Source organism: Canis lupus, chromosome 7, assembly GCF_003254725.2.
Source record: "Canis lupus dingo isolate Sandy chromosome 7, ASM325472v2, whole genome shotgun sequence".
In the NCBI taxonomy this organism is placed as follows: domain Eukaryota; kingdom Metazoa; phylum Chordata; class Mammalia; order Carnivora; family Canidae; genus Canis; species Canis lupus.
Genome location: NC_064249.1, coordinates 1825116 through 1845459, shown reverse-complemented (window position 1 = coordinate 1845459; position 20344 = coordinate 1825116). Strand labels below are relative to the sequence as shown.

Below are 20344 nucleotides of genomic sequence, written 5' to 3'. Positions count from 1 at the left end.
CCCCGGGCACTGCAATTTTGGAAGTTCCCTAGATGCTCTAGTGCTCAGTGGAGGCTGAGAAACATTGCTTAGCCCTCTTCTAGGCCTTTCCAGCGCCTGGCGATCAATATTCCTGCATTCCCAGGGCACCTGCTCTTTGTGATTATTTGGTCGCAGTCACATCACAGGACAACATCTCCCTAGAGGATGACAGTCCTTTCAGGGCCGGGCTCAGGACTGATGCCTTTGTGTTCCCAGAGCACCTGGCACCATGGGGTCCCGGGGCACAGGTGCCCTTCCAGCCCTGTAGGTCTCTGAGGGGAAGGGGATGCAGGCAGCTCCGGCCGCGGGGAGTAGCTGCTCGCCGGGTGTCCGCCCTGTCCTGCCCGTGTCTGACGGCGCGTGACTCTTGCCTTTCCAGGTCTCAGAGGCCTCCCGCCACCTGGCCTCCTCTCTAGAACAGAAGCTCTGCTTGGACCTCAGTCCACAGGTGCTGGTTTACGAGAAGTTCCCCCCGCCCCCCCTGCATCCTGCTGTTTTTCACGATACTCATAATCACAGATTATATTTCGTCTACAGCTCAGGCTGGGAGAGAGAGGGCCCGCTCAGCAGTGAGATCTCCCCGGAACCCAACTGCAACAGCTCAACTTTAATCTTCCACAGTTTTTCACACCAGCGCCCTCTTCCTAACCTACTTCGTTCCGTAGGTCCCAGCTCCTAGACCGGCAGCAGATGATGGAGAGGAACCCAGGGCATTTGTGCCGCTGCTGCTCTCTGCTGGCCAGAGGAGTCTCTGCAGTCCAGGCCTAGCCTCTTGCATTTAGGTGCAGGATGGATGGATCCAGAAGGACACAAAGGCAGCCAAGCCAAAGACAGTCTATGTATTTTAGGATGCCCCATCCAAGAGAGCCTGGAACCCCCTAGCCATGTTTTCCCAGCCCGACCCCAGTACCCTGCCCATCCAAAGCTGGCCGTTGCTGCCCCTACCTGGAAAACACCTGGCTGTTGCTATGGTCACTGTTGTCATGGGCAACGTTGGCATTGGCATTGTTGGTATTGGCACGAGCAAGGGGGTTGGTTCTAGGATCTTGAGGGAAATCCTCCAAGAAGACGGGTGATTCCAGCTCTTCCATCTCTATCTCAGCAAACTGGAGGGGTCTCTGGTTGGCCATGACAGGGGGCAGGGAGTTGGTCCTTTCCAGGAAGTTGTCCACCTGGCCAAAGAGGCCTCCGGTCCTCTAGGGGCAAGGAGGAGAGCGTCAGGGCTGGGGACAGTGACTGGGGGATGAGAGCTGAGCGTGCATGAGGACTGCCATCCTGGGAACGAGTGATGGATTAGAAGACAAATCCCATAAGGCCAGAGGAGAATGGACTGGGCTATAGGGTCAGAGAAGAGATCATCCCCCTTCAATGAGTTCTCAGCTGAGTGAGGTAGACAGGACGCATCTAGGGAACTACGTAGGAGACACAGACAACCAGATAGGGAAATCCCTTCTCATGGAAAAAACACCGGATTGGGAGTCTGGGGACCCCCTGGTTCTAGTCCCACCTCTAAAACTAACTTGCTGAGTGATATTAGATATCTCATATCATCTCTTTGGGCTGCCATTTCCTCAGGGATAACCCAAAAAGGTTTAACTGGTTGGTCTTAAAGACCTTTTGGTTCCATAGTGTCGTAAAAAACACCAGACAGAGCTAAGGATTGAGGACCAGTGTAACTGGAAGCAGGCAGGGCATGGGGTGATGAAGGGATTCCAAGAGGTGAATGCCGACCGACTGGGGCTTAAGGGGCGGTGAGGACAGGCGTGAGGCTTCGTGGAGGGAGGGAGGAGGGTATGATTGTATTTGACAACTGCAGTAGGTTGGGTCATTGACTCTGAGTCCCAAGAGATGTGGGCTGTGGGTGTCTTTGGTTTCCAAATTCCCCACCTATAGGGCTGGGCTCCTGGCCCTTGTTTCTCTGGGCAGGTTGCTGCTCCCTGTGCCTAGAACACGTGGCACGGTCACAGCCCTCACTCACCCGGAATATCCCTTCCTCCATCGCAGCCTCCACCATGGCTCTCTCCAGCTCCTCTTCAGCTGTCAGGTCTCCTGAGATGGTACGGCGGATCTCTGGGGCTGCCTCTTCCTCAATGGTCCGCAGTCCAGCCTGGGGACAGAGGCTCAGTGACCCCTCCAGTCTAGTAGGGGAGACCACACTGCTTCCCATGGCCTTGCTCATTTCTAGCCCCAGCTCCAGCCCCACTCTCTCCGGGATATTCAATGTCCCAGGGCTCCCCGAGGCCAGCAGGTCCTGCTCTGATCCCTGGGATGGTCCAAACCCTAATGGCTCCCAAGGAGTCTTCTCTTAACCTCATGGGTGATTTTACACCCTCCTGGGCCTCCAGGTAGAAAGATCTTTTTACTCAGTACAGTCTTCTAGACAAGTGGTCTCTTTTGACTGGTCATGCCATTAATATAATTTTTTGAGTTGACCAAAGCAATGGGAGGATTTAAGACCAGCGTCATTTGACAGCAATGAGAACACAGCATCATTTCTGTCCTAGACGTGTATCCTAAATCTATCATGAGGAAGCATGACATGAATTCAGACTGTAGGATCCTGGTAATAATCTTCAAAAGGGTCAAGGTCATGTCAAGAAAAGCTGGGGAACTATTCTGGATGGAAGAGTCTAAAAACTAAACGCTTTGCGTGAACCCGGATTGGATCCTCTTCCTACGAGGGACGTTACTGGGACAGCTGGTGAAATTATATGAGGCCTGAGGATTTGATGATAGGAAAGTCCCAACGTTAATTTCCTGACTCTGGGGCTTGCCTTGCCCAGAATCATGGTCATGTAGGAGAATTATGGAGAATGTTCTGGGTTGATAGAACATTATGTTGGGAATTACCCTCAAATGGTTCCGAAAAAACGGTGTTTGTCTTACACATGCAAATTCTAAACGCGCTGTGAGATTATTTTAAAGCAAAAACTCAAAAACTGCAATTGAAATACGTTTTTGAGCACACAGCCCAAGTGCATGTATATTTTCGAATTAACACCAAAAAAAAAAAAAAAACAGAAATAAAAAACAGAAGAGGTGAAACAAAGTTCTAAATTTCTTTGCATACCAGGGGATCATTTTAAGGGCTCAAATCTCTCTTTTGAACAAATCCCGTTTCTTTTGGTCCTATTATCTAGAGATGGAGGAGCACCTGGCTCTTCTCCTCTCTTACCCTGGCTCCCTCCTTCCCTCTGTGCCTCCATCACTGACCTTCAAGGACATAGAGAGGGAGCTGGAGCCTGGGGACCTGGCTCAGTGGAGTCCGTTGGAGTTCAGGGTGGGCTTACCTGGATCTGTATGGTGTCCTTCTTGGGCCGATACCCATAATATTCTTCCTGGCGCTTCATGAACTTCCGGAAGTGCTCCTGGATGAGAAACGTGGCGTAGAACTTCCCTACAGTCACCTCATCATCTGCAGAGGAGCCAATAAGGGATGTCCTGAGGGTGGGCAAGAGTTTGCACCGGGTTCCGAGTGGGAGCCAGGGGTGGGCAGGACCGGGCCAATCAGGACTCTCCTCTCCTTGCTGACTTGGACAGTGGGCACTTTGCATCCTAAGGCTGGTTCCTGCCCTGATGGCCACCCTGGGGTCTATCCAAGGTATTTACAAAGGGTTGGGGGCCATTCTCAGATTCCCATGGGGCTTCCCAGAGAAGTCCCTGGTCCCTTTGCTCAGCTGCTCCGGGACTCTGGTCTCCCAAAGCAGTACCCACCTCCTATTGGAGGAATGACCTGGTCCAGGAGCTTCATGCTGGTTCTCTTCCAGATCTTCTTGATGATGGCCCTCAGCTCCTCGTTGGCCTGCTCAAAGTTACCTGGGGGCAAGGGACGGGCAGAGGTGGCCCTAAAGTCCCCCAGCCCAAGTCAACGGCACTTGACAAAGCCACCTAGGCTTCTCCGAACACCTCCCTCAACAAATACTGCCTGAGCTTTTGTTTGTGTGGTGCGTGGGTTTTGGCAGCTGCTGTGCTAAGCACCGGCAATGGGCGGGGTGGGGGGCGGTGGGTATCACCGTAGCCCTGGGGCCGCACAACCCCGGGGCCGTGCGCGGCCACTCTCCACGAGCCTTGGCTTCCCGTGGTCGCAGTGGCTGCCTTTGCGGGCTGTCTACATCTCCTGCTGCGGCCCCCTCCACCCCCCCCCCCGCCCCATGATCTTTCCAAGGACCCCCAGGCAGCCGTCCTGCTGCCGACCTCGGTCCCTCCAACCCTGCCTCTTGGCCCTCCTCTCCTCGCCCCCCAAGGGAGCCTGCCCTGTGGCCCCTCTGATACCTTCGGGACGGCTCTGAGATGGCCCAGCCCTCGGTGAGGGCCCGGAACACGCCCAGGGCCCCCGCGGCCGCTCCCTGCTCCCTGCTCCCAGCAACCCCAGGCTTCCGGCTCTGGGCTCGGTACCGGGGGCCAGGGGAGCTGGGCGCGGCCTGCCCAGGGCAGCATGGGGGGCCCTCTGCGCCGCCGGCCCACTGCGGGGGGGCACCCTGCGCTGTGCTGCTCCAGCCCCAGGCAGACCCCTAGGGAAGCTCCGAGCTGCGCCCTGAGGGAGCGGCCAGGCCGGTCCTCCTCCACTCTTCCTCTGAGGATCTGCGTGGGCCCGGGGCGCACCCTCGGGGACAAGGGGCGCGGCCGCCCAGCCAGCCCTCACCTTCCGTCTTGATCTTGAGGGCCGTGCGGACCAGGGCGAAGAGCGTGGCGTTGAAGGTGACGGTGCCGTCGCTGTTCAAGGGCATGTTCATGCCCACCAGCCGCTGTGGGGGGAGCGCAGGGCCGCGCTGCCGACCGGGAGGGGCTGGGCCGGGGCCGGGGTGCGGGGGATTCGGGACGCCCTTGGCGAGGGGACGCGTGGGGACTCCAGGCCCTCAGCCAGGGACCCGGGCCTGGGAGCAGACCGCTCGAAAATGACTCCTCGGCGGGCCTCAGCCCCACTCCGTCCCAAGGGCCCCAGACCCCGCCTCGGGGGCGCCGTCCCGGCAGCGCTGGTTACCTTGCAGGCCACCCGGTGTGGGCAGAACTTGCCAAAGCCCAGGGGGGGCTGGATGCGTCTCAGCAGCGTCACCACATCCAGGTGTTTGATTCTGCCCCTGCGGGGGGACACACAGCCGAGGGTCCCTGCAGCCCCCAGACCTCGTCCTGCTCAGAGAAGAGCCCAAGGAGGGCAGCCAGGCCGCCCGGGGCGCTGCCTATTTACTAAGCCGGTTTGGGAAGTAGAAGCTGAGCCCCCTCTTTAAAGAAGGAACAATGTTTGGGTTCATAGGTTGGTGCGAGGGTTAAATGAGATGTTGTATGCAGTGCGCAGCACCTGACACCGGGCCAACATCCGTCAAATATGAATTGTTACCTCTTTAGAAAGAAAGTAAAGCAATAGCGCTTCCCCAGGTTTAATCCCCAGGCCAATGCCCCGGGGACGAGCTCAACAGGCAATGGGGATCCTGATTCGGTGGGTCTGGGGTGGGCCGGGTGGCTCTGGGTTTCGGTCAAGCTAGGACGCTGTTGGTGGGTGGCCTACAGCTCCGGTCAGCCAGGGCCTGCTGACATACTGGGTTCCTTGCTCCTGGATGGTCCCAGCAGAAGCTGGATGACCATTTCCCAGGAAAGCCAAGGGGTTTTCAGCCCTGGGGTGCTTCAAGGGTGGGCTCCCTTCCAACCCTAAGAGACTCCCAATTTTCTGATCTGGGACCTCAGATAATAAAGGGAGATGAAGCCCACTCATTCTTGTGAAGCTGGAGAGGGACTCCCGATAGGACAGTAGGGCGGGGTGGAGGATGGAAGAGGGGACAGCTGTGGGGGGCCCTACACAGAGCTGGTGCAGACCGGACTCACTTGGCTTCTGGGTCATACTCTGCCCAAATGGCCTTGAACTCATCCAGGTGATGAGGGCCCAGGATGGACCAGTCCCGCGTGAGGTAGTCAAAGTTGTCCATGATGACAGCTACGAAGAGGTTGATGATCTGCAAGAGGAGAACCGAGGGATCACACCGTGGAAAAGCAGGGGATGATGGGAGTAGGCTGGGGGGCTGGGAGGTGTCCACTGGGCAAGGGGGCCAGAGCGCCCTCCCACCTGGGCCCTTCACTGCAGCCCTTCTGAACCACCTATGTCCCCCCCAAGTCCCTCCATGTCACACCCCCGTGCTCCTGCACAGTCAGTGCCCTCTGCCAGGGACCTGGGTGCTCGTCCTTTAAAACCCAGCTCAAGGGGCCCCTGGGTAGCTCAGTGGTTGAGCGTCTGCCTCCGGCCCAGGGCGTGACCCCGGAGTTCCAGGATCGAGTCTGGCATTGTGCTTCCTGCATGGAACCTGCTTCTCTCCCCTGCCTGTGTCTCTGCCTCTCTCTCTGTGTCTCTCATGGATAAATAAATAACATCTTAAAAAATAAAAAAATAAAACCCAGCTCCAGCGCCTGCAATCTCAGCCTCTTGCCCCCTCCTCAGAGACATGATCCCCCTCAGTGTCCCACCGGACCGGCCCCATTACTGCTCTTGCATTTTCTGTGTAGAGCGAGCGCCCCTTTGAGTGGCAAGACTTGCTTGCACGGACTCCCCAAAGTACCCAGTGGGCTCCTTCAGGGCCACGCGGGGTCTTAGCGTGTTGCCGCCCTCTGCACTGAGCCCAGGGCCGCACGGGCGCTCACCCAGCAGTTTTGACCACATATGGGGAGGAAAAAAGAGTGAAGGGAGGACAGTTCCATGGATGCCACTGGCTCTTTGCCTTGCACAAGGATAGACAGCCGTCCCGGAGTCTCAGAACCGTCTGTGCTGTTTCCAACTCCATAGGGACGTACCCCCTCAGTGGGGCCACCTTCTCTTCAGATGGATAGGGAGGGGCAGGTGGCTTTACTGGGAGCCCCTATCCGTTTAGGACAGAGCCCCACTCTGATTCTTTTGGTTTCTAATCGCTAGCCAACCCCCCTGGAGCATGATAAAGCCCTCAAAGCCGGGCGCCACCCAGGATGACCAGAACGAGGGCCCATCTAAGCGGAGTGTCCTATCTCCTGCGTCCCCTGAGGCCAATCCCCGAGACACAGAAGCCGAGTGAGAAGGGGATGGTGGACCCCTCGGGGGCCGGCTCACCAGGAAGGCGCACAGCATGTAGAAGCTGATGAAATAGTAGTAGGCGAAGTTGGTGCCACACGTGTACTCCTCGCCCGGGGCGTAGTCTGACTCGGGGTCGCACAACTTGCCGTAGCTGCAGGCCAGCAAGATCTCCTGCCACGCCTCCCCTGTCGCACACCTGGACGGCACAGGGTCCTGGTGGCCTGTCCGCTCTCGGGGGGCGCCCCCAAGCCCCTCCGCACACATCCCCGTCCCCTGCCCGCCCCCGAAGGAGGCCGTGCAGGTCCCTGGGTTCACCAAGCAGCTCCGAGTGAGGTGGCCCTCAGTTTCCCCTCTGTGCTGCTGCTCCACTGCTCCCTACGGGGCACTAGGAGTAGGAGCTAAACTATAGGAAAGCGGTTTCTTAGCTGCAGGGACAAAGTCAACCCATGCCTCATGTCACCAGTGGGGGACCGCAAGGGAGGGCTGTGCCACCCATCGCCCCCGAGAAGGGATGTGGGGCCCTGGCTCCTCTTCAGGCAGATGCGGTTGGGGCAACATGCCATACCCCACGTGGGGACCTGTGACATCATTTTGGAGCCCGGGGGGCAAAATGAAGATGTGGGGCCACTTGTTCGAAAATGATTTTAAAAATGGCATCGGTTGGGGTGCCTGGGTGGTGCCTCAGTTAGCGTCTGCCTCCGGCTGGGGTCATGATCCCGGGGTCCTGGGATCGAGCCCAGCATCGGGCTCCCTGCTCCGCGGGGACCCTGCCTCTCCCTCTCCCTGCCTTGTGCTCTCTCTCTCCCTCTGTCAAATAAATAAATAAAATCTTTTTAAAAAATGGCATTGGGTGCGGAATGGTGAACACAGCTGACTTCCATAAGCGATGGGACATTTCGAGGCTGCACAGGCCACAGGGCCAGGAAGGGGACCCCACCTGCAGGGCCTTGGGGGGTGGGGGGTGGGGACGGGGTGGGGGCAGCCTGAGACGCTACCTGAAGAGCAGTAACACAGCTTGTGGGAAGGTCTGGAAGTTGTTGTTCCGGTTTATCTGGGTCCCGTCCACCATGGCGATCTTCCCAAACATCTGCGAATCACGGAAGGCTCCCACCGCGGCACCTGGACCAGCGTCCCCTCCGCCCAGGCCCCGCCATCCTCTCCCACCTGCCCTGCTCCCCTCCTTCCCCCCTCCCGCCTCCAAACCCCCTTCACCGCAGACCACAGTCGACCAGAAGCCAAATTAATTGGATTATTTTCAAGGCTGGGTGAAGCTCTTCCCATGAAGCCAAAGGAAAGCAGGGCGGACAGGTTTTCCCAGCACAAGCCAGCTTAGGGACTCAGCGTGGGGAGCGGGGGGAGAGGCTGGCCAGAGAGTCGACTGAGACCACCTGAGGCTCTTATCGGGTGGCCCCTGCTGTCCACTGCGCCCTGGGTTGCTCCCAGCTGACCAGCTGCAGCCCCTGGGGGTAGGGTACCCACATCCTTCCCGTCGTGCCTCTGACACCTGGGTGGCCAGGACAGGGAGGGCCCGGCCTCCATGCTGAGGAGGCCTCCCTGGGGTCTGCAGACACCCCCCTCTCACTTGGCCAAGATCCCTCCCTGACCTGGGCCCACCTGCCTCTCACCTGCATGCCGATGACGGCGTAGATGAAGAAGAGCATGACGATGAGCAGAGCCACGTAGGGCAGGGCCTGGGGGTGAGGAGGGAGGGTCACCTTCCTGCCCCACCTCGGCCCCAAGCTCACTGTGCCCTGTGGTCACCCCAGGGCTCTACCCTGGGCCGACCCAGGGGTGAGTCCAGGCCCTCCAGCCCCTCCAGGCCTCAGTGGGGACTGGCCGGGACCCCGGCCAGGTGGGCTGGGCAGGCACACCTGAAAGGACTTGATGAACGTCCACAGGAGAGTGCGGACTCCCTCTGCCCGGCTCAGCAGCTTGATCAGCCTCATGACCCGGAACAGGCGGAAGAAGGCGCTGGAGATGCGGGCGCTCTCGTCTGGGTCCTGCGGGCCAGCAGCCCCAGAGGTCAGTCTGGAGGTGGCCCCTCGGAGGGGTTGGGAGCGGGCGGGGCGGGAGGGGCGACGTGTGTGTGTTGGGGCGGTGTCCCTGGTGGGGGGCCAGCCCCGCTTGTGGCCCCTGCTGCGCACCAGCGCCCCATCATCCTTGGGCCCGGGAGGGAGGTGGGCCAGGCGGGCCGCAGGCCCCTTCTCAGGAGAGGCAGCCGCGGGGGAGGCTGCAGCCAGGCCCCTGCCTGCCCTTCGGGGGCTCCTGCCTCCTCTCACCTCCTCAAGCTGCCACTGAGCGGAGGACACTTTCAAGGCAGTCGCCCTGGAGCGAGGCTGCTGTGTCACCATCTATTGAACACGGCCACCTGCCCCCCCAGCACGTGGCTGTCCTAAGCCAGGCGAGCCTCGCCCTCGACACCCGGATAACCCTGGGAGGGGAGAGCCCCGCCAGGCTTCCCGCGTCCCCAAAGACCTCGTGCCAGCGAACTGTCACTGAGGTCCTGCGCCGGCCAGCAGTCGCGGTGCTCGCTGGGCGCTCCCATCTGGGCAGAGGGGGCCAGCGAGACCCCTCACCCCCTGTCCCACGGTATCCATGCACCTTCGGCCCCGCAGCCCCGCCCCCACCCTCGGCCGGACCCTCCGGGGAGCCTGCTCTAGGGAAGGAAGCCTCGGTGCCGGCCCCCCCATGCAAGCCATGGCCAGGCGAGAGCATGCAGGCTGCAGGGCGGAGAGCTGGCGGGCGTGCTGGGCAGGCTCATGCAGCCCGGAATTACAACGTTCCCGCAGCCTCCACCCAGGCAATACAGTCCTCCGCTGGAGGCCAGGAAAGTCTGTGGAGAGAAGAGACCAGGGGAGGGGCAGGGGAGGGGAGGGGAGAGGAGGGACACAGGGGGAGGGGGCGGGTGAGGACAGGTGTCAGAAAGGACACACAGAAGAGTTAAAAGAGAGAAAAAGAGCGGCAGGGGATCGAGACCCCGAGGGGCTGCCAACCGGGGGCGGGTGGGGGGTGTGAGGACGAAGCTGTAGGGGCGGTGAGGCAACAGGCTGGGGGCAAGGGAGCACGAAGAGGAGGGAAGACCAGACGGGGACAGGTCCCTGCCGTGTGCAGGACGTGCCCACAAGGCCCAGGGCTCGGGTTCCTCCCGTGTGTCTGGGTTAGGTGGTGCTGGGGGCATCCCTGGGGGCCCTGCTCATCACTCACACCCCTGCACCCCTGGGTCCAGGGAGCCCGCCAGCCCCTGCGCCCCCGAGGCCCTCGGGGAGGTCTGGGGCCCCCACCGCAGCTGTTTCTCCAGCACCCCCGGCCCTCGAGCGTGGCTGAGGCCTCCCCCCGGTGCCCAGGCTCTTAGGTCCGGTGTTGCCGGTGCGAGAGCATCCCTGTTTCTGGTGACTCTGAGCTTCTCCCCTGGGCTGCCTCTCAGGAGAAACCTTAGTTCGGGAGTCTCGGGACAGGGGACGTCGCTGCTCTATCTTCCAGCTGTTTGTGGGTCGACTGGTTCCCGGGACACCGGCTTCCCCACCAAGCAACACCGTCTTGGGGGCAGCTTTCCCCGGGGCCGCTGCTTCCCAGGCCCGCCTCAGAACCACGGGGAGAACTTACTAGATTCCTTCGCTGGGTCCCCACCCAGGCCAGTTAAGTCAGCTTCTGGGGGGTGGGGTCGGGGTGGGGGCGGGGGCAGCTTCCAGACCTTTAAGTGCATCCCAGGTGATTTTAATATGCGGCCCAGGATGACAACCAGTGTCGTAGCCCTGACGGCCAGGACGGCCGCGACCGGGCACACGCGGCCGTCTGAGTCACGGCGGAAACGGAATCAAACCAGAAACTCATTGCCTCGTGGGTACCAGCCACATTCCAAGTGACCGTGTGCACGGGGGCGTCTGGAGGCCACTGTCCTGGACGGGGCAGGTTCCTGCCGTCGCTGAAAATGCTACCCGAGTGTGGCCCCTACTCAGCTCCCCGGGTTGTATGTTGGGAACATAAACCAATATTTAAATTGTAAAGCCCTAAGGTGACTTCAGGGAAGCGACGCTGGTACACCTGCTTCTACAAATCGACTGACGACCGACAGCCTCTGGGTCCTCCACCAACAAAGAGGTGTTTTGATGGATCCAGGCCTCCCCCGCACAGACCTCAAGCCTCTGCAGGTTTGGGCTGTTTATGTGCGTTCTCTCTTCTAACTGAGCTTTCCGACCCCGGGGCCTTCGGGATGCTCTTCCCCAGTGGAAACTGGACGTCCACGGGAGTACGGGACACCCACGAACCCACCCGGGCTGGGCTGGTTTCGCCAGGACCCGCCGGGCCGGTGCTCGGCCCCACCCTCACGGGATCGGAGCGGACGGGTCTTTCCGTGGCCTCGGGGGTGAAGAGGACTCCCAGGCCAGGCCCTCCCCGGACGTCAGCCCGCAGCCAAAGCCACGGAAGGTACTGCTCCCGCCAGGGCTTAGAGCCTAAGGGAATCCCAGGCTGAGGGCCCCTTGTTCTCAGGCCCAGACTTTGCCTCAGCCGTACCCCCAGCCCGCCCCCACCTCCCTGCCCCCTTTCAGGCGTCCCCAGGGCCACCCCTACCCACCTCTCCACCCACCATGGGGACATGGGGATCGCCCCTGGCCTGGCCGGGTCTGAAGCGCCCATCATCATCATCGGGCAGCGGGCAGCTCAGAAGGCAGCCTACACCTGGGCGAGGCCTCCGGCTTTGGGGCTCGCCCCCAGCCCCCCCCCCCCGGACCAGAAGCCCGCGTGGCCGCCGTGGGCAGCTCAGAAGGCTGGGTGCTCTTCACGGCGCCCCTCCCGCGATACAATTCTCGGATCTCTTCCTCCCTGCCCCCTGCCCCCCTCTTTCACTCCGCAGTGACCCTCCGCCCCCCGCAGCTTCAAATCTGCTGGCCTCCGAAGATCTCCAACGTGGGGACCCCTCTGGCTGCACCCCCTTGCTGCCCTCAGTGCTGTTCCTCACCCACCGGGCGCTCATGCCCCTACCCCACTCCTCCTGGTCCAGCTCCTGGGGCCACACGCCTCCCGGCCCAGCCTGGGCCCTCGTGTGCCCCTTTCCACAGTGCCCTCAATGCCCTTGCTCCGCCCCCGAGCTGCTCCACCCCATGTGCCAGCCTCAGGACCACGCCCGGTGTCCGGTTTCCTCCCGCAGCTCCCGGGGTCACCGAGCATGACTCCAGGGTGAACCTGAGCTCACTAGGCCCCCCAGACCCCATCGTTCTTCCTGCGATGAGCTCATCACCTCGGTATTCCTCACGGGCCAGTGCCCGTCCTCGTCCTCGGGGCCACTCCCGTGGCTGCCCGGGATGAACCCCTAGTCCCTCCTCCCAGCCCCTGCTCCCTTGCGCCCTTCACCATCCGTGCGGCCTCTGCTTATGCTCTTCCCCTTCCCGTGGTCTGACTCGTGTCCTTTGCTGTCGCCCCCGAACATGACCCTTTCCTCCACAATCTTCTCTCACGCGCTACGAGTTTCTCTCTGTGCCTGCGCTGTCCGTCGTCTCACTTTCCCTAAATTAATCAACACGCACCACTGCCCAGCAGCTACCTCTGCTGAACGCCTTGCAAAAGCTCTTTTCCTGTTCTCACGCCCATTTCCCCCCACTTTCTGTTCACTGCTCCATCCTAATAAGTGGCTTCAACCCCACAGGCTACCGATGTGTCACCCTGCTCACGGAGGGCTTCCAAATTGCAAACCGAGTGGCCTTGCTGCCTTGAAGTCTATGGGATCTCAACCCCTTGGCAGCTGGCTCCCCCCCTGCACCCCTCCCCGGGCTCCGACCATCCCCTCCACGCATCGGGGCCCAGCCCCTGCAGATGCAGCTGCTCGATGCAGAGTGACCCTGGGCTCCCCTCCTGCATTTCCAACGACTCGCTACCCATTCCTGCCCGTGCACCCGGCCGCCAACCCGCAGCCCCGGGACAGAGCCTCGGGGAGTGCGTCCCCCCCAGCCTTTCCGTTTGGGAGTCACTGAGCCACCTTGGACTCCTTCCTTCCTGCGGCCCCCGGATGCAGTCACCAAACCCTGTTGCCCCTGAGCTTTTCTGTTCCTCTCCTGCCACCAGAGCTCCGACTCTCGTTGCTTTATGCCCGCTGGCTTTGCGTCCCCTCTTGCTACCACGGATGGACTGCGGCTTTCTTGCTCCAGCTTCTCCCCGGGACACTGGGTCCTAAGCCCTTTCGTTTATTCAAAGACTTTGCTCCTGTAGCTACTTCCTCACTACCCGACATTTGCAGAGCCTGAGGATATGCTGCCATTTCTCGTTTCTCGAGTCTTCAAGCCCCCCTGCCCCCAGCTTCTGTCCTATCTCTCTCAGCAACAAGACACCTCCAAGGAACTGTGCCTCCTTGCATTCTTTGCTCCCCCTCCCCGGTCTGTGGCAACTGGGCATTCCTCCCCCTAATTCCTACCAAGGTCCCTGTTGATCGCCCCATTGCCAAAATCAAGTCAACGTCCAGTTCTCCTCCTTGACTCGTCTGCTCTCCTTGATCTCAGGGCACCAATCTCCTTCGCTTCCCGGGCCTCCACAGCCGATTCTCCCTTAGTTCATTCGCTGGTTCCTCCGTGTCTCGCCAGCGCCTAAGCGCGGCAGCGTTCCACGGCCCAGACTTTGGGCCCCTCTCTCTGAATACCCCCTCCCTTCTCAGCAGATGTCGTCCATCCTTCAAGACTTTATTTTATTTATTTATTTTTAAACATTTTTTAAAAAGATTTTATTTATTTATTCACGAGAGACACACACACAGAGAGAGAGAGGCAGAGACACAGGCAGAGGGAGAAGCAGGCTCCATCCAGGGAGCCTGACGTGGGACTCAATCCCCGGACCCGGGGTCACGCCCTGGGCTGAAGGTGGCGCTAAACCGCTGAGCCCCCGGGGCTGCCCCCTTCAAGACTTTAAATACTATCTTCAAATCCTACCTACCGCCTGCCCTAGGCCCTGAGATCCAGACTCAAATCCCAGCCTACTTGGTGTCTCCATCCAGACACCTTGTAAGCCTCCTAAATTACCATCCCTAAAACAGAAACCTTGGTTTCTGCCCCACACCTGCTTTTCCAGCAGTTTCCATATCTCAGTAAAGGACAGCTCGATGGCTTGGACAAAAATCCTTGTAGTCACCCTCAATCTGTTTTCTCTCTCTCACTCTAAAAATCAAGGCCGTGTGCAAATTCTGTTAGCTCAACCTCCAAACGGGTTGGATGTGCCCCGATCCTTGCTAGGTCCACAGCAGCCCCCGTCACCTGTCATAGGTAATCATGCACCGCCCTCCCTGAGGATGCCTTGCGTCCCCCACAACTTGCTCTCGACACATCAGCAGCCAGAGGGATCCTTTCAGAACGAAAACAGACCAGATTTCAGCCCTTGGAACGGCTTTCATCTCTCTCAGAATAAAACACAAGCCGTAACCACGGCGTCCAAGGGCCTAAGTGACGTGGCCGCCGCCTTCTGTCTCTGACCTCACCTCCACCCTTCCCCACTCCGGCCACAAGGGCCTCCTGCTATTCCGCAACCTCTGGGCTTTTGCATTCACGCGTGTTTCTCTCTACGACGCTCTGTGCTGACACCGGCGTGGCTCTCCCCCTTGCTTTATTTAGGTTGTCGCCCAAATGTAATTTTTAAAAAAGATCTTATTTATTTATTTGGGAGAGAGGGCAGAGTTAGAGAGAGAGAGAGGGAGGGAGGGAGAGAGAACACAAGTGGTGGGGGAGGGGTGGGGCGGAGGGAGAAGCAGGCTCCCCCCTGAGCAGGGAGCCCAGTGCAGGGCTTGATCCTAGGGCCCCGGGATCATGACCTGAGCTGAAGGCAGATGCTTTACCGACTGAGCCGCCCAGGCCCCCCTCAGATATCATCTCGACACCAACCTCCCTTCCAAGCTTTTATCCTGCTTTATTTTTCTCTGCGATGCACACGGGGCATACCTGCCTGTTAGACATTTTTTATGGTCGGTTTGCCCCCATGTTCCTTGCTGTGTCTCCAGGATGGGTACAAGGTGCTTGATAAGTATTAGGTGGCACTTAAACACACGACTCACTCCCTAGCTGGGGCCCCTCATTCTCGTCATTCTTACCACCTGCCCCTTGCACCCAGGTTGACTTTTTAGAAGAACAGTTTTAATCCTTCTACTGCTCTGATCAAAAACCTCCTGTGACTTCCCACTGCCTGCTACAGAGAGTTCAAGGCCCACTCAGCTCTCCTTACCTCTCCAGCCGTACCTCTGCCCGCCCCCCACCGCCCCCCACATGCTCACACGCTTCTGCTAGCCCAGGCCTCTCAGTGCTCGGAATCTTCCATCATTCATCTCCTGCTCCATGCCTCTCCCACAGCTGCCCTGCCTGGGGTGCTTGCTCTTCCCTCTGATCCCCAGCTCCCCCTCCTTCAGTTTGGACCACCTCCAGGAAGCCTTCCCTGACCGCTCCACCCTGAAAGACCTCTCCCTTCCACAACAGCCCTCGCCGTGGACAGCCTGGCACATGCATTACGTCCGCCCGGAATCTGAGTTATTTGTCCGCTCTGTGGGCCTGTGGCTCCCGTCATGGCCATCTTTGTAAACCCCCGGGGCACCATGCTGCACACACAGTGGGTGCCCCACACGTTCCCAGGGACCGAACAAGTGCTTGCACCCCACCCCAGCGGTGGCTCTGTTTGCCTGGTACTCACATCAATTTCACTGAGGATGACGTCAATGATGCTGCCGATGACAATCAAGAAGTCGAACACGTTCCACGGGTCTCCAAAATAGCCCTGGGAAGGACGGTGATGGGAGAACCAGGGGGTGAGCTCTAGGGGGGGAGAAGCGTTGGTGGCCAGCAGAAGGCGGTGGTCCCCGGGTGAGGTAATGCAGACCGGTCAAGCCAGGCCAAGGCAGGGTGTGCATGGCGCTACCTTCCATTAGTGCTCCTGCGAGCCCACTCACCCCACTACCCCCCTCCCTCTGGCTCTGCATGATGTGGTTGGAGGGGAGCAAGAGAACAGCTGAGAACTCAGGATTTGGGGTCCTGGGCCGGGTGGGGGACTCTTTCATCCTCCCCAGCTCGCAGCCCTGTCTGGGGCATCATAGTGTGGACCTGCCAGGGCGTGGCTGGGCTGGGCTGGATTGGACAGGGCTGGATTGGGGTGAGAGTGGACTGGGGGACCACAGACACAGCAAAATACTCCCCCAGCCCTGGGCCTCTTCTTCAGAAGCTTAAGGGGAGGCAGGGAACATGGGATACGTTCAACAAAGGGCACGGGGAAGAGGCAGCCTGAATAGCTTCATGTCCTGTGTCTGAAGGTGGAGGTAGGCAAAGGGTGAGGACGGTGCCAGATGAAGGGGGCCCCCACGAGAGCGGGTGGGGGTGCTCCATGAGCAGGCCCCCACACCCCAGCACTCACCCTGGCCTTGAATGCCATGAGTTTGAGGACCATCTCCAGGGTGAAGATGATGGTGAAGGCCACATTGAGGATATCTGAGATGTGGTTCATCTCCTCTGACTGGTTGTAGTGCTGTGGGGAGGCAGGAGACGGGTCTGGAAGGGCCCAGCTTCCCCGCCCTGCAGGCTGTGGTTCAGAGATCCGCGCTCTTCCAGGCTGCCCCCAGCATCTTCCTCGGGCTTCCTGCTCACTTTTTATTTATTTATTTATATTTATCTATTATTTTTTTTCCTGCTCACTTTTAAAAATAATCTCAGAATACGAGGCGCCTGCTTGGGCCAGCCCCTGAACTCCACCAAGTCTGATGGGTCCTCCTCTCCCGCAGAGAGATGGTGAAAGGAGGAGGAGAGGGTCGTGCTGAGCACACTGGTCTACACGGGGGCCACAGGACCAGAGCTTACTTCCAGATCTGTCATGGGATGACCAGGAGGGGAGGTCCCCCAGCAGAGCTCTGGCTGGGACAGGCTCCATCTGGTCATCTGAGCTCAGGACTCGGAGAGAAGATCACTGGTTCTACAGCGGCTATTATCACCAGCCGCAGGTGCACAGGTGGGCCTCCGAGCTCACCTAGCTGACTCCATCTGCACTCTGCTCCCCGCCCCGTGACGGCGAGGCAGTCGAGCGAGAGCCACAGCCCCCTTGCCCCACCTCCGGGATCCTCCTTCAACCTACTTCCTTCCACCGTTTGCTAAGGATCTCTTACTTTTTTGGGAAGTTGGTGAAATCCCACTTAACTCCCCAAAACCTTCCCAGGTAGTTCAGAAGGATCTGGTGGCTGCCCCACCCGACCCTGTCTTGGCAGGACCGTCCAGGTTAGACCCAGACTTGAGCCACTGCTATTGATGCTCTGTATGACTTGGGCTTGCTGCTCTGCCATTGCGTTTCCACGTCCTCATCACCTGGCAATAGAGCCCTGTGGTTGGGTGCGTCTGAGGCGCCTCGGGCCAGGGAGCCTCGCCCGCAATTCTATTTATACAGGCCTGATGGGATCTGATGCTTAATTAAGGTCTGCTAACGCTGCTGCTGATTATGATATTGTCTATAATGTATGCTCAACTCCCAGGAGACACCTGTTCTGTGAATATTAAGCCCATTTTTCTGGAGGCTGGAGCCAAAATCCCAACCAACTCAATCACCCACATTTGCAACAGCAGAACATAAGCCGAGAAGGCACTTTCTACTTCCTACGCTGCCTCGTCCTTCTGCTTAGCCGTCTCCTGTTTACAGAACCGCGCAGCTATTTGTAGGGGTGAGCTCCGCCTTAATAACCGTTGGGTGCCGGGCAGCAAGGCCTGGGACCAGTGTAGTCCTCTGTCCCCCGCAGCACCTCACTGCACAGCGCCTGGCACAGCAGGTGTCTTGGGGGGAAGGAGACAGGAACCCTGCCCACCCCCTGCCCTGGGCCATCAGGCCTTGGGCCATGAGGCCCTTGTCTCCCGGGGGCCCTTACCTGCATGCCCAGGCAGATGGTGTTGAGCATGATGAGGGCAAACATCAGGTATTCGAAGTAGGAGGAGGTGACAACGTACCACACCTGGTACTGGTATGGATTTTTGGGGATATAGCATCTCAGCGGGCGGGCCTTCAGGGCGTACTGTACGCACTGGCGCTGCGACACGACACCACAGGGCCGGTCAGCCCTGAGGAGGGCCCGCCCTTGCTCCCACACCCCCCTGCACGGGCTTGAGGGCACCTCACGCTGTCCTGCTCTGCCAGGAGCAGCTGTGGCCGGGAGCTCGGGGCTGATGGGCTCTGCTGGCCTGTTCGGGGGAATGAGCTCCCCCAGCCCATTTCCATCATGGCTCTTGCCCCACCCAGGTCTCTGAGGGGCTTTCTCTGGGCATCACGGGGTTCCCACGAACAGACGGCCACACCACCCCTTGGTGTTGCTTCATGTTGGGGATGGGTTGGAGATGGGGAGAGTGTTGGAGGCTGGGTCTGGGCATGCGATGGAAGTTCTGGGGTCATCCTCGGCCACACTGGCCACAGCCCAGGGCTCAAGCTGGCGGAAGGCCCGTGGGGGCTCTGCTCCCCACCTCGGCCCAGGCACCTGGTTCTTGTCCAGCTCACAGTTCTTGTACTCAGTCTCCCCCTGCTCCTGGAAGGTGACAATGACGAAGCCCACGAAGATGTTCATCATGAAGAAGGCAATGAGGATGATGTAGATGATGAAGAAGATGGCCATCTCCACTCGGTTGTTGTAGACAGGGCCCATGTCCTCCTTGTAGGAGTCTATGGCCTGGTAAAGTAGCCTGGAGGTGGGCAGAGAAAAGGCTGGGCTGGATGGGGGTGCTGAGGCAGGCAGCCCGGCCAGGCAGGGTGGGCTTTATCCCGGTGGACACGGGGAGCCAAGGGAGCTTTCTGAGCCGTCGAGCCACAGGACAGAGGCTGGCACAGGTCCTGCGAAGGGCCTGCCTTCCCGTGGGATGCATCACCCACCCTCATCAATCAGTGGGGCTCCCCATACGGGCCGAGGCCTACACCTGTCGGGGGGCCGTTGTCTCCGTGGCCCCCGGTCAGGATGTCTTTGGAGTGGCCAGAGAGCAGACTCGTCCTCCAACCCTCCGAGCCGGTGGGCCGTTGAGCGCTCACCACGGGCCCGGCACAGAGCAGCAAGGGCCGCAGACGGGCAAGACGGCTGCCGGCACCGCCCCGACCCTGCGGGTGTTGGGCCCAGGGCCAGCCCTCACTCACTGGGGCCATCCCTCAAAGGTGGACACTGTGAAGAGTGACATCATGGCGGAGAGCACGTTGTCAAAGTGGAAGTCGCTGTGTATCCACTGGCGGGGACGCAGCTCCATCTGCGTGGGGTCCCCGTCCTTGTACACGTAGTAATAGCCCCTGAGGTGGGGACGTGCGGTCACTCACTGTGCGTGGCCGGGCCGCCTCCTCCCCACCCGCGTCCCCTGGGCCCCGGGCCGTGGGCGCAGGAGAAGAGAAGGCCGAGGCCGCGGACGGAGGAGACACTGCTGGGTCCTCCCTCAGCACAGCTACCCAAGACAAGGCCCTTCAGAGCATCCTCCCGGGCCTCGGGGCTCAGGCTCCCAGGTCCCCCTCACACAGGGCCCCGTCCCGGGCCGTCCCCCATGCGCCCTCGCCAGCGGTGCTCAGCCCACCTGCACTCCTGCTCTGTCATCTTGGATAAGTCATTGCAGCTGAAGAACTTCCCCTGTGCCCGAGGAGGGAGGGAGAGAGGGAGGGACACACGTTGTCATGGAAACAGGACTCGGGGCTAGGGACCCAATAGTGGAGGGGAGGGAAGGGGGTCGGAAGGAAGAGGAAATAGGAATCGCTCGGCTCTGCTCCTCCCTCAGGGCGCCTGTCCCCCACTGCTCTAGGAGCCCTCTTGGGGTCTCCCTGCTGTAGACCGAGAAGAAGGGTGGCCCCGCCCTCCTTGTCCTGCCCGTGGGGTGGCCACGGGGCTGCTGTGGGAACAAGAGCTACAGCGCTGGAACCCAACGGGGCCGCGGCGGTGCGAACTGTCCCGGAGGGGACCAGGGGTCCCGCACGCCCCTGCCCGAGGGCCTGAGAGGCGGGCGCCGTGCCCCCCAACACCGGTTTCAGCCAGAGCAGTCTCTCGTCTACACCACGCGCTGGGCACCCACAGAAGGGTTTGTCCGAACAAAAGAGTTGACTGCTAGGTCTCCACGGGGCCAAATTGAGTTTGAGGCCCCCCGGAACGTGGCCAGGTTCCCTCAAAGGCCCACGGAGGGAACTGCCCCGGCCCAGGACGCGCCCGTGGGAGGCACAGCGGCCCCTCCTGGCTGCGGGGCGGTGCCGTCCGCATCCCCTTCCAGGTGCCAGAGCAGAGGGGCTGGGGGGCAGGTGCCGCTGGGGGAGGAGCCGGGGTCCACGCAGTGGCTGCCGCTGGGCAGGTCTCCGGGCTCTCGAAAC

General features: G+C 60.2%; 1 protein-coding gene and 1 long non-coding RNA gene across 3 annotated transcripts in view; one reads left to right on the top strand and one right to left on the bottom strand.

The window, feature by feature from the left end:
• The window catches only part of CACNA1S (calcium voltage-gated channel subunit alpha1 S), a 63440-nt gene that overhangs the window by 2094 nt on the left and 41002 nt on the right, over nucleotides 1–20344 (bottom strand). The window contains exons 23-40 of one of the 2 annotated variants that reach the window (XM_025458600.3): nucleotides 19567–19619; nucleotides 19145–19291; nucleotides 18501–18702; nucleotides 17901–18059; nucleotides 16412–16522; nucleotides 15698–15781; nucleotides 9825–9881; nucleotides 8920–9048; nucleotides 8674–8739; nucleotides 8044–8135; nucleotides 7085–7244; nucleotides 5839–5966; nucleotides 5003–5099; nucleotides 4664–4766; nucleotides 3736–3837; nucleotides 3312–3436; nucleotides 2000–2128; nucleotides 967–1217 (exon numbers count right to left, since the gene is read on the bottom strand). In XM_025458600.3, the coding sequence (XP_025314385.3) occupies nucleotides 967–1217; nucleotides 2000–2128; nucleotides 3312–3436; nucleotides 3736–3837; nucleotides 4664–4766; nucleotides 5003–5099; nucleotides 5839–5966; nucleotides 7085–7244; nucleotides 8044–8135; nucleotides 8674–8739; nucleotides 8920–9048; nucleotides 9825–9881; nucleotides 15698–15781; nucleotides 16412–16522; nucleotides 17901–18059; nucleotides 18501–18702; nucleotides 19145–19291; nucleotides 19567–19619 (2195 nt within the window). The remainder of the gene's footprint in view (nucleotides 1–966; nucleotides 1218–1999; nucleotides 2129–3311; nucleotides 3437–3735; nucleotides 3838–4663; nucleotides 4767–5002; nucleotides 5100–5838; nucleotides 5967–7084; nucleotides 7245–8043; nucleotides 8136–8673; nucleotides 8740–8919; nucleotides 9049–9824; nucleotides 9882–15697; nucleotides 15782–16411; nucleotides 16523–17900; nucleotides 18060–18500; nucleotides 18703–19144; nucleotides 19292–19566; nucleotides 19620–20344) is intronic. The other variant, XM_025458601.3, reaches the window with a different exon arrangement.
• Nucleotides 61–3032, top strand: LOC112667092 (uncharacterized). The gene is made up of 5 exons (XR_007411739.1): nucleotides 61–285; nucleotides 401–469; nucleotides 559–1093; nucleotides 2026–2078; nucleotides 2526–3032. It is a non-coding gene; the product is annotated as an uncharacterized LOC112667092 (long non-coding RNA).